Raw genomic sequence first — 14730 nt, forward strand, 5'->3', positions numbered from 1 at the left:
ATGACTTCCTGGTAGAGTCTCATACACAGTGGACACCAAAGACCAAATGGATTGATGGAATGCAGACCACTGACTTCAAAGGAAACCCACTTTGGAATTCATGTTTGAGATCCTAACATTTTTCCCAAAATTAATAAATGAAGTATGGGTTCATCTGAAAAAGTTCTGAATGGTTCCAAAGTAACCCTTGTTTTATCTCCTCCTATTTTTTCAGTTGTGCTTTATCCTGTGACTCAGTCTTCTGCAGATAGACCACAATTGTTATATTCTACCAAAATACTTACTCTTACTTAGGCTTGCTTGCATTGTAGTGTTGGTTCTGATATTAATTTCTGCTGCTACTGCTGCTGCTACTAAGTTGCTTCAGTCGTGTCCGACTCTGTGCGACCCAATAGATGGCAGCGCACCAGGCTCCCCCATCCCTGGGATTCTCCAGGCAAGAACGCTGGAGTGGGTTGCCATTTCCTTCTCCAATGCATGAAAGTGAAAAGTCAAAGTGAAGTCGCTCAGTCATGTCCGACTCTTAGCAACCCCATGGACTGCAGCCCACCAGGCTCCTCTGTCCATGGAATTTTCCAGGCAAGATACTGGAGTGGGGTGCCATTGCCTTCTCCAGATATTAATTTCTACCTGGTCTTAATCCTGACCTGTTTGCACCAAAATTTTCTTATTTTTAAAATAAGCAGATGACAGTAAATTATCTCTAACCTCTCCTCTTTTAATCTTAACATTCTATGTATTCAATAAACACAATGACTGTTAAAAAGGATATTTCCACTTCTGACAATCCAAATTGTTAAAGAAAGCTTAAAAGCCTGATGGCTGGCCCCATTCAAGCATAATTTACTTTGGTATTGAATAATACACTTGAGATCTATTAAAAATCCATGAACACAAACATTATCTGGCAACATCATTGGCAGTTGAATATTTTTCTCTTTACTAATGACTCTAAGTAGCAGAACTAAGATATTAACTTGACTGTATCCACAATGAATGACTAGCTTTGTATGAACTTAGACTACAGAGATATTATGTAAGATATTGGACTTTTAGGGACATTTCACATCCAGTGTCCATCTAGCTATAAAGAGCGATGGCTGGTGCCTCAATGCCTGCCTTCATGAACCCCTGGACAGCTCAGTAATACTTGAAGCCAAGCTCCCAGCCTTTCCAGTACATTGCCTGCCGTGTCCAAACCTCTTACTCCCATAATTGGGTCCACTTGACAACTCTATCTACACCCAACTTATCTGAATAGTCCTTTTTCACATTTCTTTATCTTTTAGTAAAGTGTTAGTCACTCAGTCGTGTCCAACTCTTTGTGACCCCATGAACTAGCCAGCCAGGCTCCTCTGTCCATGGAATTTTCCAGGCAAGAATACTAGGGTGGGTTGCCATGCCCTTCTCCAGAGAATCTTCTCAACCCAGCGATCGAACCCCGGTCTCCTGCATTGAAGGCAGATTCTTTACCATATGAGCCACCAGGGAAGCCCTCTTTTTGTGGAAGTGAATTACAAATTGGATAAACAAAAATGACTTAGCTTGTGTATGATTTATACAATTTTAAATATAAATAAATTTGCCAATCTGAAAAGAAATCTTACAGTTGGCCACAAGTTCAAATTTCTCATTCTGAAAATATGAAATTTACGGAACCAGTCAGGTCCTTCCTAAGGTCTCTGCCCTGGTAACTGACTTCATCAATTCCTCCATTTACGTCTTATACTCAGCTGCTCTTTTGTGACCAGCACCCTGCAGTCCAGGTATGCTTAAGCTCCTTCACAACTAAAAATAATAATAACAACTTTCCATGGGTCCTGCCTCCCATAGGCTATTACCCTTTATCCTTCTCTACCATTCATGTCCACTGTTCTGAGAAAAAGCTAAGAAGCTCCTGTATCTCTAAACCCACTGTAATCTGGAGTTTTCCAACACCACCTCCACCAGTCCTGCTCCTTACAAGGTCATCAAAGACTGAATCCAGGGGCTTCCTTTCAGCCTCGTCCTGGTTGACCTCTGCTGGACTTGGTCCCTTTGCCCACCCACTCTTGAAAACTGACTTCACTTTTAGTTCCTGTGCTACCACTCTCTTCTGCTTCTCCTCCCGTCTTTTTGGGTAATGCTCAGTGTCCTTGTCTTCTGTTTCTCCCCGTTGTCGTTTACTTGCTAAGTCATGTCTGACACTTTTGTGACACTATGGACTGTAGCCCTTCAGGCTCCTCTGTCCATGAATTTTCCAGGCAAGAATACTGGAGTGGGTTGCCATTTCCTTTTCCAGGGGATCATCTCAACCCAGGGATCAAACTCATGTCTCCTGTGTCTCCTGCATTGCAGCCAGGTTCTTTACCTCTGAGCCACAGGGAAGCCCATCTTCCTCCTAAATGGTAGTTTAGGGCCAAGGGTTTACTTGATCCCTTCTTCTTTAAAAAATACTCCTCTATAGGATTCCATCCACTTCTGTGTTAGTGCCAGCTCCTGGGCTCTAGAGCATAGGCTCAATAGTTGTTATGCACAGGCTTAACTGCTCTGCGGTATGTGGGATCTTCCCAGACCAGGGATCAAACCCATGTCTCCTGCATTGGCAGGTGGATTCTTCACCAATGAGCCACCAGGGAAGCCCTGGGGGGAGGGCTTGCTGTGTGACAAGCAGATCACCTATATGATCTTAAATATCCCAACAACAAATCTGACATGGTTACTCATACTGCCCCCATTGCAGATTAAGGAAATTGAAGCTGAAAGACTAGCTTTCTCCCGGACGTCACAGCTAAAAGTGGCAAAATCCAGGCTCAGCACCAGGGAGAGCTAAGTTCTTAACCATGGCGCTATGGTGTCCCACACTGCTGGTGCAGTTCACTTTTTACATCCAAGTATGGCTCAAGGGCTTATCAGCATCTGCTTCTGATACTCCATCCCCCTACTGGCTGGGAGACCCCAGCTACTTCACACAGAATGCCCTGATCCTGACAACCTGTGTGGACTATTACATTTTGTATTTTAGCACATCTGCCAGACTGGACTCCTCCCAGGACCAGTATGAGGATTCATTTTCTTATCTTCATGCCTAAAGACCAGATCATATTTGAGGTTTTACATCCTCATTTTTGTTTCCTCTCACTACATTTTATGAAGTCAAGCCCAGCTGCATGCTGAGATACAGCCACGGTTACTAGAAAACCCAGTCTGTGTATTTATATATTATGTAATAAATAGGTGGAAAATCCTACTCACGGCCACAGAAGGGGAAACGGGGCCACCATGCTGGGTGTGCCTTTGACCTAGGCTTTATTTTCTTCACATACATTTGTTTATTGAATTGTATGTATTATGGACTTTACCAGAGAGAAGAAACTGTACCTAGAACCAAATAGACTGCAGGAGGGAGAAAGAGATGGAGAAGTACCCACCAGAGGCACAACTGTAAGGTAGACAAGATGTCTCTGGTCCATTCAAACTTCTCTTGAAGGCACCTCTACTGTTTCAATGGATTGTTTCACCGCCTTCATATTTAACGGTTATTTTAAGAGAGTACAGAGTTCCTGGTTGGTAGTTATTTTATTGCTCCAAATTTAAAATACCATCTCTTTTTCCCTTTCAATCATCACTGCTGAAAAGTCAGCACTCAGTCTGCCACTTCCTAAAAGATACTTTGTTCCCCCACTCACCAATTCCCCTGGCTGATTGTAATCTTTTTTTCTTGATCTTTTAGATTAAAATCTTGAAGTTTTTTTAGGTAAGTATGTCTTTCTATGTATCTTGCTTGGCTGTTTGGGTTCCTTGGCATTCTTGGTTTTATAAACGGATGTCTTTCATTAGTTTTAGAAAAGCCTTAGTCATTAGTTCTTCAAATATTGCTACTACTCCATTTATCAATGTATGTTACATCTTTTATATGTATCCTATATATATCTTAACCTCTGTTCTGTATTTTTCATCCTTTGCTTATATATATATTTTTTCTGGGTAGATTCTTCTGCTATCACTTGTTCTCTCTTCATCTCTAATTTGTCTAACATAAAACAAACAAAAAAACCCCAAATCCTTCCACTGAGATCTTAATTTCAGCTTTTGCATTTATCCACTTTTTAAATTTTCAGTATTTTTCAATTTGCAATGTTACTGTTTACGATTTGCAGTCTTTGTCAGAAGGTTTAAGTTTGACTTTTATCTCCATAATCTTAGTAAGCATAGTTGCTTAGTAAGCTGTGTGCCTGATAATTTTAGCACCTGGCATATCAGTGTGTTTATTTCCATTGTCTGTTATTCATGTTGTATCTCATTTATAGTACATCATCCCTCACGTATATGAATATCTTTGATAATTTGCTTGCTTTGCATATGAAAATTACTGGTAGAAATGAAGTCTGGAATGATTTTTATCTCCCTTTGAAGCAGAGTTTAAAATGCTTTGGTCAGATGTTCAAGGCCTGGATGCATTAGTGATGCAAGGTTGCTCTCATCCTATAGCTTCAGATTTGGGGGCCACTCAGGTGACTGGAAGCTGGGATGTGGTCTTTGTGAAGACTGTTTTACTTCCATTCTATCTACGATTCAGGATGTTTAATCAGTACTCTTACCCCATTCAGATCTGGACACAAGTCTTGTTCCCCTTTGCCCTGAAAAGTTCTCAGAAATGCTGCTAACTCCTTCTGGATCAGCAAGTGCCCAAAGGCAAAAGCAGTCTCAAATACCAGGCTCATACCTCTATCAGATACTAACTCAGAAACTTCACACTACCCTTGTGAGTTCCTGTTGCATTAGGAAAACACTGTAAAACAGCATTCAAATTTTTAAAATTGTCCTTTTCAGGAGAGTTACCATTATGGAAAGTGGATGCCCTACACCTTAAGTTCGTATAAGGCTTTGCCAATTTAGACTCTGAAGACACATGTTAAAAGGTTAATACATAGCCATAAATCAATTGAACTTTGAAGTAGATTAATGATTTAATCTTGTAAAATAATTCTCGAAACCATTCCATTAGACTGGACTACTTTGAAAGTTATGAAACAACTTTTGAATTTTCCTGAGTTAAATTTGAAAGCTAGCAAGTTGGAATTTGTATAAGAAACTGCCAGGAAACTAAAACAGAAAGATCCACTAGCCAAGAGGATCTGGTTTATATTTGAATGAGATTTTTCTAAATACAAATAAAAGATGGAAAATCTTTTGTAAAGAAAATAAAGTTTCAAAATACAACCTAATTCCCTCTCACATTAGGCGTTAGTTTCAGGTGAAAATGTATTAAAGTTGTTGACAGTGATGGAAAGTTTTTGAATCAACTAACAGCCATAGCTCTTCTCCTCTGCTCTATCTCACCATCTAGTCTGTTCCCGAACTGATTTGTTCAAGCAGCAGATCAAGATATCCTGAGCTCAAGAAAAGTGAAACCTTGAGAGAACCCTCAGAGAGTTAATAATAATAGACTGAAAGTGGCTCTGATCAATTCACTATCATAATCCACTACACTTTCTTAATCTTTCTTGCAGCCAATTCTGGCCAATTATCTGTAAGGGGGCTTCTGTAAAAATTTTGCTTGCCTGATTGAAAAAAAAAGATGGAAACAACTAACACTACTCCTTCTCCTTCAGATTTGAACTCAGGGTATTTGGAACTGCTGCAGCCAGTTTTGGACCAAGAGGTAACAAACACAAAATGAAAAGTCATTTCACTAAGAGTGGTAGAGCAGAGACTGGGCTGTTAAACAAACCTCCTGGTTTGTGTTTCAGTGCGGTTCAGTCGCTCAGTCGTGTCCGACGCTTTGCGGTTTGTGTTTAGGTAAGAAATAAATGTGCTTGTATTTTAAGTTGCTAATAGTTGAGTTTCCCATGATTTGACATGGAAAACATCCCTAGCCAACACATCCACTAAACGTGCTCTGTTTTGACATGGCAGTGTTTCGACAGAGGTTTGACCAGAGACAATGCTTGAGATTTGTGTCACTTACCAAAACACAAGAGTCCTGAGGTTCAAGGTCAAAGTCAGTGAAGTTCAAGAGAACACGGTGATGTTTTTCCACTTGAATGACCCAAGTACATTCAGTGTTGCTCCTATAAGGACTGGGGTAATTTGGAGAATGGATCTCTCCACTGGGAGCCTGGAAAATGCCACCACAACCTGTGGATGAAAGACCCAATGCAATAATAAGAGGAATCTCTGATGCACAAAACTTTTCACCGTTATCTGGGAGCAGAGAAGAACATGCTACTTTGTTTGACCACCATTTTAATGTGGTCTTTGGTAAACATTCTGAAGAGCTAAATACTCACTATTATTTTATGCATTCCAACAAAACTAAGAAGGGTGTCTAAGACTTCAAATACTTTAAATACTGATGCCACACATTATTTTCAAAATATTGAAAAATAATGCAAATAAAATCAAGTCTTCATAAAGCCATGAAATGCCTCTTCATTGTTTTCTGAAAGTATAACATACTTTAAGAATAACACATCTGGTTCTAAGAATTTTGATAATTCAGTAGTGTGAAGTATGAGTGTTAGTTGTTCAGTCATGTCCGACTCTTTGCTACACCATGAACTGTAGCCCTCTAGGCTCCTCTGTCCATGGAATTCTCCAGACAAGAACACTAGAGTGGGTAGCCATTCTCTTCTCAGGGTATCTCCCTGACCCAGAGATTGAACTGGGTCTCCTGCATTGCAGGCAGATTCTTTACCATCTGAGCTACCAGGTAAGCCCAATTCAACAGTATACAATTTTACAAATAATTTAACATCTAATTTTAAAAATTTGATACTCTGGACTTTGCACAGCCATTAAGTTTTTTAATTCCTATGATGTAATCAAATACCTATCAATGTCTAATTTTGTGACCCACCATTTCTCAGATTTATGACAATATAAACCAGAAAGGGAAAATTCAGTGCTGTTTTCTGAAAACTGAGAATCATTTTGGGGTAATCTAAACACTATGTAAATATAATTTTTTATTAAATTCATGAATCATTAACTTTAGGAAAGACCTAATAAACTTACTGTATTACCTTTGACCTGCAGAAGCAGGACCATAAGGCAGCCTGGAGTCATATCTTTGCTTTTACATTTTTTAGCTGTGTGATTTTGGACAGGCCACTAACTTCTCTAAGCTTCAATTTCCTCATTAGTAAGATGAGGATAAGAAATGAACTTCCTTTAGTGGGTGGTTGTGAAGATTAAACAAGACAGTCTTTGTGGAATAGTTAGAAAAGTGCCTGACACAGAGCAAGCGTTCAGTAAACATTGCTTTAATTAGTAGTTGTATCAATTAACATCTGCTCAGAGTTGTGCATTAATACTTTATGTTTAAAAATCTGCAACCATTTATTTAGACAGCCTAAGATCTTGGGCAGAAAGTCACTATATAACAAAAGGTAATAATTTCTAGGAATTGGCAAATTTCACATTTACAGTTTGGGTATTTAATAAGCATCCACACACATGGCATAAAGTAATTTACCACTTTACTAATGCCCAAATTGTGGCTGGTAAACAAGCAGAAATCCCACGGGGATCAAGTGAGTCTAACCAACCATCCTGCTTCTGCTTTTACCATGGAAGTGCATACTTGCATTGGCTGGTTTTCACACACGAGGTGACTCTTGGGAAGTTAAACTCCATCGTGTTTTTTAGGGAAATGTATATTCCAAAGCAATGCTCCCTATTAGGGAAGTCAGAGTAGTAATAGAGGATGTAGCCTTCATAGCACTCTCTAAATATGTCATGAAATTTTAAATAAAGGTTCAACTGAAGAATTTAGTGATACCTCCTTGGTTCACCCACCTCCAGGGACTGCTCTCCATGAGACATTGAAGCCTCTCCCATTTATGGAACTGTCAGTCTTAAACCGGATGGCCAGCTCATTTCCAGTGCTGGAGACCTGCATGGGATTCTCAGATGATCTTTGCACACACAGCTGGGCTATCCTGGGTGAGTGGAAATCAGGACCTCCATAGATCTACGATGGGATGGAGAAGAAAGAACTTGAGAGAGATATGTAAGCAATTATAACTACTAGCCTTTGGATTCTATAATATTATTAGTAGAGAGTGAAATCTCAGCCACCCTGGGTGGGCAGGAGCTATAAACTTGAGTTAGATTTTCAAAGGCATTCCCTCTGCCCTTGGAACACCCAGGTTCAACCACCCACAAAATGCTGGCTTGTTCCATCAGACAGAACTGTAGAGCTGAACTGAGGAGATAACTCCAGAACCTTCTTATCGCGCCTCTTCAATTTTTCCAGTCTGCATAGGATTTCCTGCTTTCTTTGGCAGAGGCACTGCAGATAGTCCAGCATCACGTCTGATTTGCTAATTCTTCTGGGCACATGGGAATAGTCTGAGCACAAAGCCATTTTGTTTGTTCATTGAAGACTATTGATCACCCTGCTACATTTTTAGGATTTTCTATTTGCAATCTGAATATTTCAGATTAGGATTTAATATGAAACTTTTGCTCCTTCAGAGAGACTGAAAATGTAACCTCTATCAGGGTGTTCTGTGGTGTCCTCAGGAGGGAGTCCTACAGAGCTCTCTGTATTTCCTCCCAGAGCCTGGCCACTCCCAGGAGCAAGATGAAGAATATTCACTTTCTGCTCAGCAATCACCAGGTCTCTGCCCCACTATGTCATTCTCACTTGTCCTCAGACCTCCTCAGCTCCTCCAACTTGCAACTATTTGTCTCACTGGACCTGATACCCCAGTGACACATTACTCCCCCATGTGTCCTCTGGGCTGCATGTCCAGTATCTTGCAGGACGTGTAGCCCCGCCCAGTAGAGGGGGAGATGAGGGCCCAGGCTGCCTCTCACACAGGCTTCTCAAGGGCCCCTTGGATAATCAGTGTGTGGGGGGCTGGGGTATGCAGATGAAGAAGACAAGAATCACACAAAGATGCAGAGACCCTACTTTCAGTCTTGCCAAACTTGAATGTGTAGAAGAATGACCAATTTTTTGCTGACAGTTTTCAGGCATGCTGGTATCTGGGCCCTTCCCTCTCCTTCACGAGAACATCCATTTAAATCTAGACTCAGGTTAGAATTGGAAAAGCGTGGCTCCATGCCCTCCCCGCCCCCTCGCCCCCTGCATCTGCGTGGCTCTCCCACCCTGAGTTTCTCCCCATCCTCAGGCCCATGCCCCTGCCCACCCCAGGGCGGCTGCTGACTGACGCGGGCATCACTCGAGTGTTCTCCAGAGAAGGAGAGAACAAGCAGCCTACTTTCGGTGAGGAGCGTGTGATTTGAATCCATAATGATTTCTTTGTCTGATTAATTCCCCCCAGCCATGCGGGACAGGCCAAAATGAATGAGGCCGCTGTTTCAGGAGGGCCGAGCACAAGAGCTGTAATTGCAGAGGAATGAAGCGAGCAGGCTGCTTGGTGCTGGTTTTCCTCAGGAGGAGCGCTGTTTGCCCGACCCCCTCAGTCCCATCGGAGGGGGTCTGGAGGAAGAGGCCTGTGTGGCCCTTTACACGTACACACAGGCAAAGGGCAGAAACCACACTGCTGCTGGTTTAGCATCCTTGAGAGTCCCCTGCTCCCTGGCCCAGGGCGCAGAGCTCAGAGCCTGAAACCCACAGCCTGAGCTTCCAGTTGTTGGCCCCACAAGCAGCACATATTTGGACAGCGCACTGAGTGTAAGGGTTTAGTTCTAACAAAGAAAACTTGCACGTCAGCAAAATATTCTGCTTTCCCTGCTCAGGGTCCCCTTGAGATCACAAACATAACAGGAATGAGTCGGCTGGGCCTAGAAGCCTCCAGAAGGGTGAGCACTGCCGCTTTCGTTCTGCGCTTCTCCTCTTACTGGGTCAGGCTCACAAAGACAGTGGAGGAAAAACCAGCGATTGTCTGGGGTTTTTTTTGCACTGAGGGGTGGCTTTCCTTTTCTGCACTGTGCCCCTTTAGGCTCCTTTCTCAGAGACTGAAGTGGAATTGGCCAGTGTTTCTCTAACCGAAACAAAAGAACGGTACTTTTCACTTCCACGAATAAAACCTATGGTTAGCACATGACTCTTCAAAAGAGGAAAATGATGGAAAGAATGTCAGGGTGTGGTCCGCTGGATTGCAGCGTGTGACTCAACGTTGTGGGGAAAAGAATTGGCCTGATGATCAGAGATTAAAACATGTGTTTTTAGCCAATGCTCAGGATAGAAAGCATTTCAAAGCCTACGGTTTTAATCTGTTTTGAACATTTCTTTCTGCTCTGTTAGCTCCATTTATTGTTACAATCAAGTCAGCATTCCAGAGTTATGAGTAACCAAAGGGCTGCTGCTTAATGCAACTGGCCGCTCTTTGGACACTGGTTTTTGAGAGAAAAATCCATCGGCTCTGGTTAAATCAGGGGAAACCCAAGTAAGCCCATACCTGGTGACAGCAAGACCCACTGGGTTATGCTCAGAACAAGAGAGGAGGATGTGAGGGAGGGCAGATGGGTGGAGAAAGCCGGCGGTGTTTTCATGCCACACACCCGCCAGGGGTAAAATGAAACCTGTTGATAACATGTTATCAGCATCCATGTGCTGAGGGATGGAAAAAATTCTTTTTTTTTTTTTTTCCAGAAATTAACCCAGATTGATGACAGCACTTTCTTGAGCATCTGCAGAGATGTCAAACAAGGTTTAGGAGAGCAAGTCAGTTACTCACTTTAGTGTTACAGCAAGAGTTACTCACTTTAGTCTTAAAAAAATTTTCCCAAATATTTAAGGGCTTCAAAGTATACCCTCAAATCCTGGTTTGATGGAACACGTGAAACCACCTTGTCTGGATAAAACTAAGTCCCCAGCAAACTGCAGCCTCTTCTTCCAGTTTTCTGTGGGGATCTTGCTTGAACACTGCTGCCCAGGGGCCTTGTTTGTCGCTCTGTCCCCTGAGGCTGCTCGCAGGGATCAGGTCTGCCCTTTGCCTTCTCATGTACTGGGTGTGACCAAACCAAAGCACAATGAACCCATTTACATTCTGCCAAGTGGGCAGCAATCACATGGGCTTTGGAATATGAAAATGAAGGGTGAGGAACATTTCACATTACTGCGGAAAACCCCGCAGCCAGCCCTTTGTATCAGTTAAGAGGGTTCCTGCAACTGAGGATTCTTGTCAGCAGGAGGGAGCATTTCAACCTTCCACATGGAGCCTTATTTCTACTTCACACTCTGAGTGCTGAATTTCATCAATTTCGGGAGCCACTTTGCTCTCTCCGCCACAGAACCTGGTCCTCTTCTGAGATAGAGTTGTGACTGGGCAGCAGGACTTACGTGAAGACGAGGGTCTGGGCTGAACCCAAGGATGCCCTTGTTCTGTCACTTTCTGCAGCATCGGCCTCCTCTGCACAGACTTGAGCTGCTAAGTGCCATTCCTGCTGACTCTGAGCCCACTCAGGGAAGGCATGATTTGAGAACCCCATGTCTTTTCAAGGAGACAACTCGGTTTGTAATTAAGGTTTTCAAGTGTTAAAGTTTCCTGTGAAGTCCTATAAACACACGCTCATTTCAGTGTCTTGCCCACCTCTGTCTTTTGACACTGGCTGATGTGGACTGTGCAGTGGTGGGTAGGTTCAGTTCTTAGCTCTTCCACTCGCTGTCCTTAAGGTTGTGGAAAAATCCTTTTTGACCTTTTTGACCCTCTGTTTTGACAGCAGTAAAAGGGGGACAGAATTCCCCTCTTACCTCCCAGGATTAGTTAACGTTCAAGTGGGAAAATGGAGGTTGGATTCCCTTTGCAATCACAATAAATGTACATTATCACTGCATGGCAGTCAGAAGCTTGGAGATTTTCATTTATCCCACAAATAGACATCAGGTGTTTACTATCTGCCAAGTGCTCTATGGCCCCAGGGTATAGCAGAGAAACAAAACAAAAACAGACACACAGCCTTCATGGAGTTTTGAGTTCTACCAGATACTAAACCTTGTCGTGATGCAGTCCCTACGGTTGAGGTGACAGGAATTTCCCGTGTCCTTGGACATTATCTGATGACTAGATTCCTGCAGCGAACAGCTGGTTATAATTGATCCTCAAAGGCCATCTTCATTATCTGTGATACAGTGCTGGTAGCAGGATTGGAGCAGTTGCAGGCACTTCCTCGGCTCACTGTCCTGCTCCCCTCCACCCACCAAGCACTCGCCTCTTCTCCACGCTCTGCCAGCCACTGCCTTCCCAAGGGAGCTTTCTCAGACTGGAAGTATGTGGTTCTGATAATCCCAAGTGCCACCCTCCATCAGTGCGAATGGGAGATGGGGGACCAATGCCTCAGCCTGTGTCCTGAGAAGGGTGATTCTGAGGAACAGACCTCATGGGACCTCGGAAGGTCATAGCAGGATTAAGCCCACGTTGCCAACAACAGCAGCTCCCCTCCTTGGCTCACCCTCCTCAGTCCCCCTCACCCGGTTCCCTGGTTCCCTCCTTTCCGTTTCCTGGCACCACCTCCCAGTCACATTACCTGCCCCCCAACATCCAGAAGAGAACACTGTTGGCCACTGGAAAGAATTTGGGGATTTTTGCAGAGTGATTTCTGGTTCTACCCCAAATCCTGTAACGTGCTAAAAAACAATCTGAATTCCTACCTCCAGAACATCAAAGTTGCATCTTGCATGATACTCCACATCAAAGTCGTGGATGGTGAGCTGAATGCTACTCCCAGGGGCTGTATGAATGTACCAGATACACTCCTTGTTGGCGGGGTACCTGTTAGGGTACCCGGGGCTACTGAAGGAGCCCGTGTCCCCAGACAGCTCTCCACCACAACCTGTGAAAACCACAAGACTCAGTCAGTTCAGAGGGCATCAGCCACTGGAAAAAATTCAAAAATCCAACTATATAAAACATAACTGAAAATGCACAATGCCTAATTTATGGGAAAAAAAGTCATAATAAAATTATAATGAGCAGTTATAAAACAATGAGAAAAATATCATGGCTACAGCTTCTATTTTTTATTATTATTAGTTTTAAAAAATTGATTATATCACTTGGTGCAATAATTCTCAGTCCTTATGCTCACCATGTCAAATCTTTGGTAATATTTTCAAAATGTCATTCTAATAGATTTTCTTCATTATATTTAGGTGACAGTTTCCCAGTAAGAGAAAAGAATCCTCCCAGTAGGAGGTACATTGTATTGATTGTAAACAATCAATACTAGGTCACTTGATCTTCAGTTTGCTTGTATCTAATACATTATGTTTAAGTTCTTTCGGACCTAAGATGTGGAATGCTAAGTGTTAAAAATCTTTACCTTTGTATGAGAGACTCTAGTAAATAAAATATATATATATATAAGTCTACAAAAAGCCTTCACATAGATGTTCATAGCATCCTTATTCTTAATTGCTATAACTTGGAAGCAGTCAAGGTGTCCTTCAGCAGCTGCATTAGGTAAATAACCTGTAGTCCTCCTAGACATGGGCTATTTTGCAACACTAACCACAAATGGACTATCAAGCCATCACAAAGCATGGGGGAAATGTCTATGTGTATTAAGAAGTGAAAGACTGGAAAAGCTATGTATTGCATCATTTTGATGGTATGACGGCATTCTGGAAAAGGCAAAACTATGGAGACAATAAATGACGTGGTTTGCAGGGACTGGAGGGGAAGGAGAGAGAGAGAGAGAGTGCAGAAGAGTTTTGGGGAGGTGACACTACTCTGTACGATACCAGAATGGTGGACATATGTCAGAAACTTGTCAAAACCTATAGAATGTACAACAGCAGGAATGAACCTATTGTAAACTATGGACTTTGTCAATAAAGGTTTATAAGTAATAACAAATGTCCCATTCTAGTGGGGAATGTTGATAACAGGAGATTCTGCTCATGGGTAGAGGCAGGGGTACATGGGAACTCTACCTCCCATTCAGTTTGGCTGTGAAACTAAAACTCTTCTAAAAAATAAAGTCTACTAAAAACAATACCAAAAATGATATAGGTCCTGACCCTGGGAAATGGAAAACCTGATATATAAAACTCAAGTGTGGAAAAAGACGCTAGCATATGTTTTATGAATGCTTATATATCACGCCTTAGAGAGTAATTAACATGAATCATTATAACAAAAAAATCAAAATGCTACAACATGTGGTACACAATAAATACTGCACTGCTTATGAGTGAGTGTTCAGATGCACTTTACAGATATTTCCTATTTTATTGCTCATAAGAACCACACGAAGCAAATATTATGATTATCTTCATTTCTCAAATGTTCAAATCAGTACAAGCTCAAGTCAAGTGGTTTGTCCAAGGAACCCTGGTTGTGAGAGAGGGAGTCACCCATGTACTGAATCTCCCATTATCAACCAATCCACACAATTCACAATGCCAGTGTACTTAATTATAATACAACACTCTACAGACTGACATCATTGGTAAGAATTCAGATTTCAGAATGGACAGGGAGAGGAAAAATCACAGAAGTAAAACTTGAGGAAGACTCAAATTTTAAAGACAAAATTAGAACAAAATAAAGATAAAATTTAAAAAAAAGATAAATTGTCTTGTTTCCCAGTAGTAATTTTTGGTGATTAAAAAAACATTATTTCTCTATTAACGTACCTTTGTTTTCTATTTTTAATATTAATTAGCTGGCAAATTCTTCCAAGCACCTTTCCTTTCTGAAATTCAGGCTTTTCATGTTTAAAAATGACAATGACTCCTCATTCCATTGTGAATGCATGTGCATTTTTCACTTTAATTGGCTTAAAATATAAGGCACTAAACCTGAGGGCTTGTCTACTACCCATCTT

General features: G+C 41.9%; 1 protein-coding gene across 1 annotated transcript in view; it reads right to left on the reverse strand.

Moving 5' to 3' along the window:
- Positions 1–14730, reverse strand: part of CUBN (cubilin) — a 259194-nt gene that overhangs the window by 128293 nt on the left and 116171 nt on the right. The window contains exons 29-31 of the mRNA NM_001192575.1: positions 12551–12732; positions 7783–7957; positions 5951–6120 (exon numbers count right to left, since the gene is read on the reverse strand). Coding sequence (NP_001179504.1) covers positions 5951–6120; positions 7783–7957; positions 12551–12732 — 527 coding nt within the window. The remainder of the gene's footprint in view (positions 1–5950; positions 6121–7782; positions 7958–12550; positions 12733–14730) is intronic.

This window comes from Bos taurus, chromosome 13 (assembly GCF_002263795.3).
Source record: "Bos taurus isolate L1 Dominette 01449 registration number 42190680 breed Hereford chromosome 13, ARS-UCD2.0, whole genome shotgun sequence".
Lineage (NCBI taxonomy): Eukaryota > Metazoa > Chordata > Mammalia > Artiodactyla > Bovidae > Bos > Bos taurus.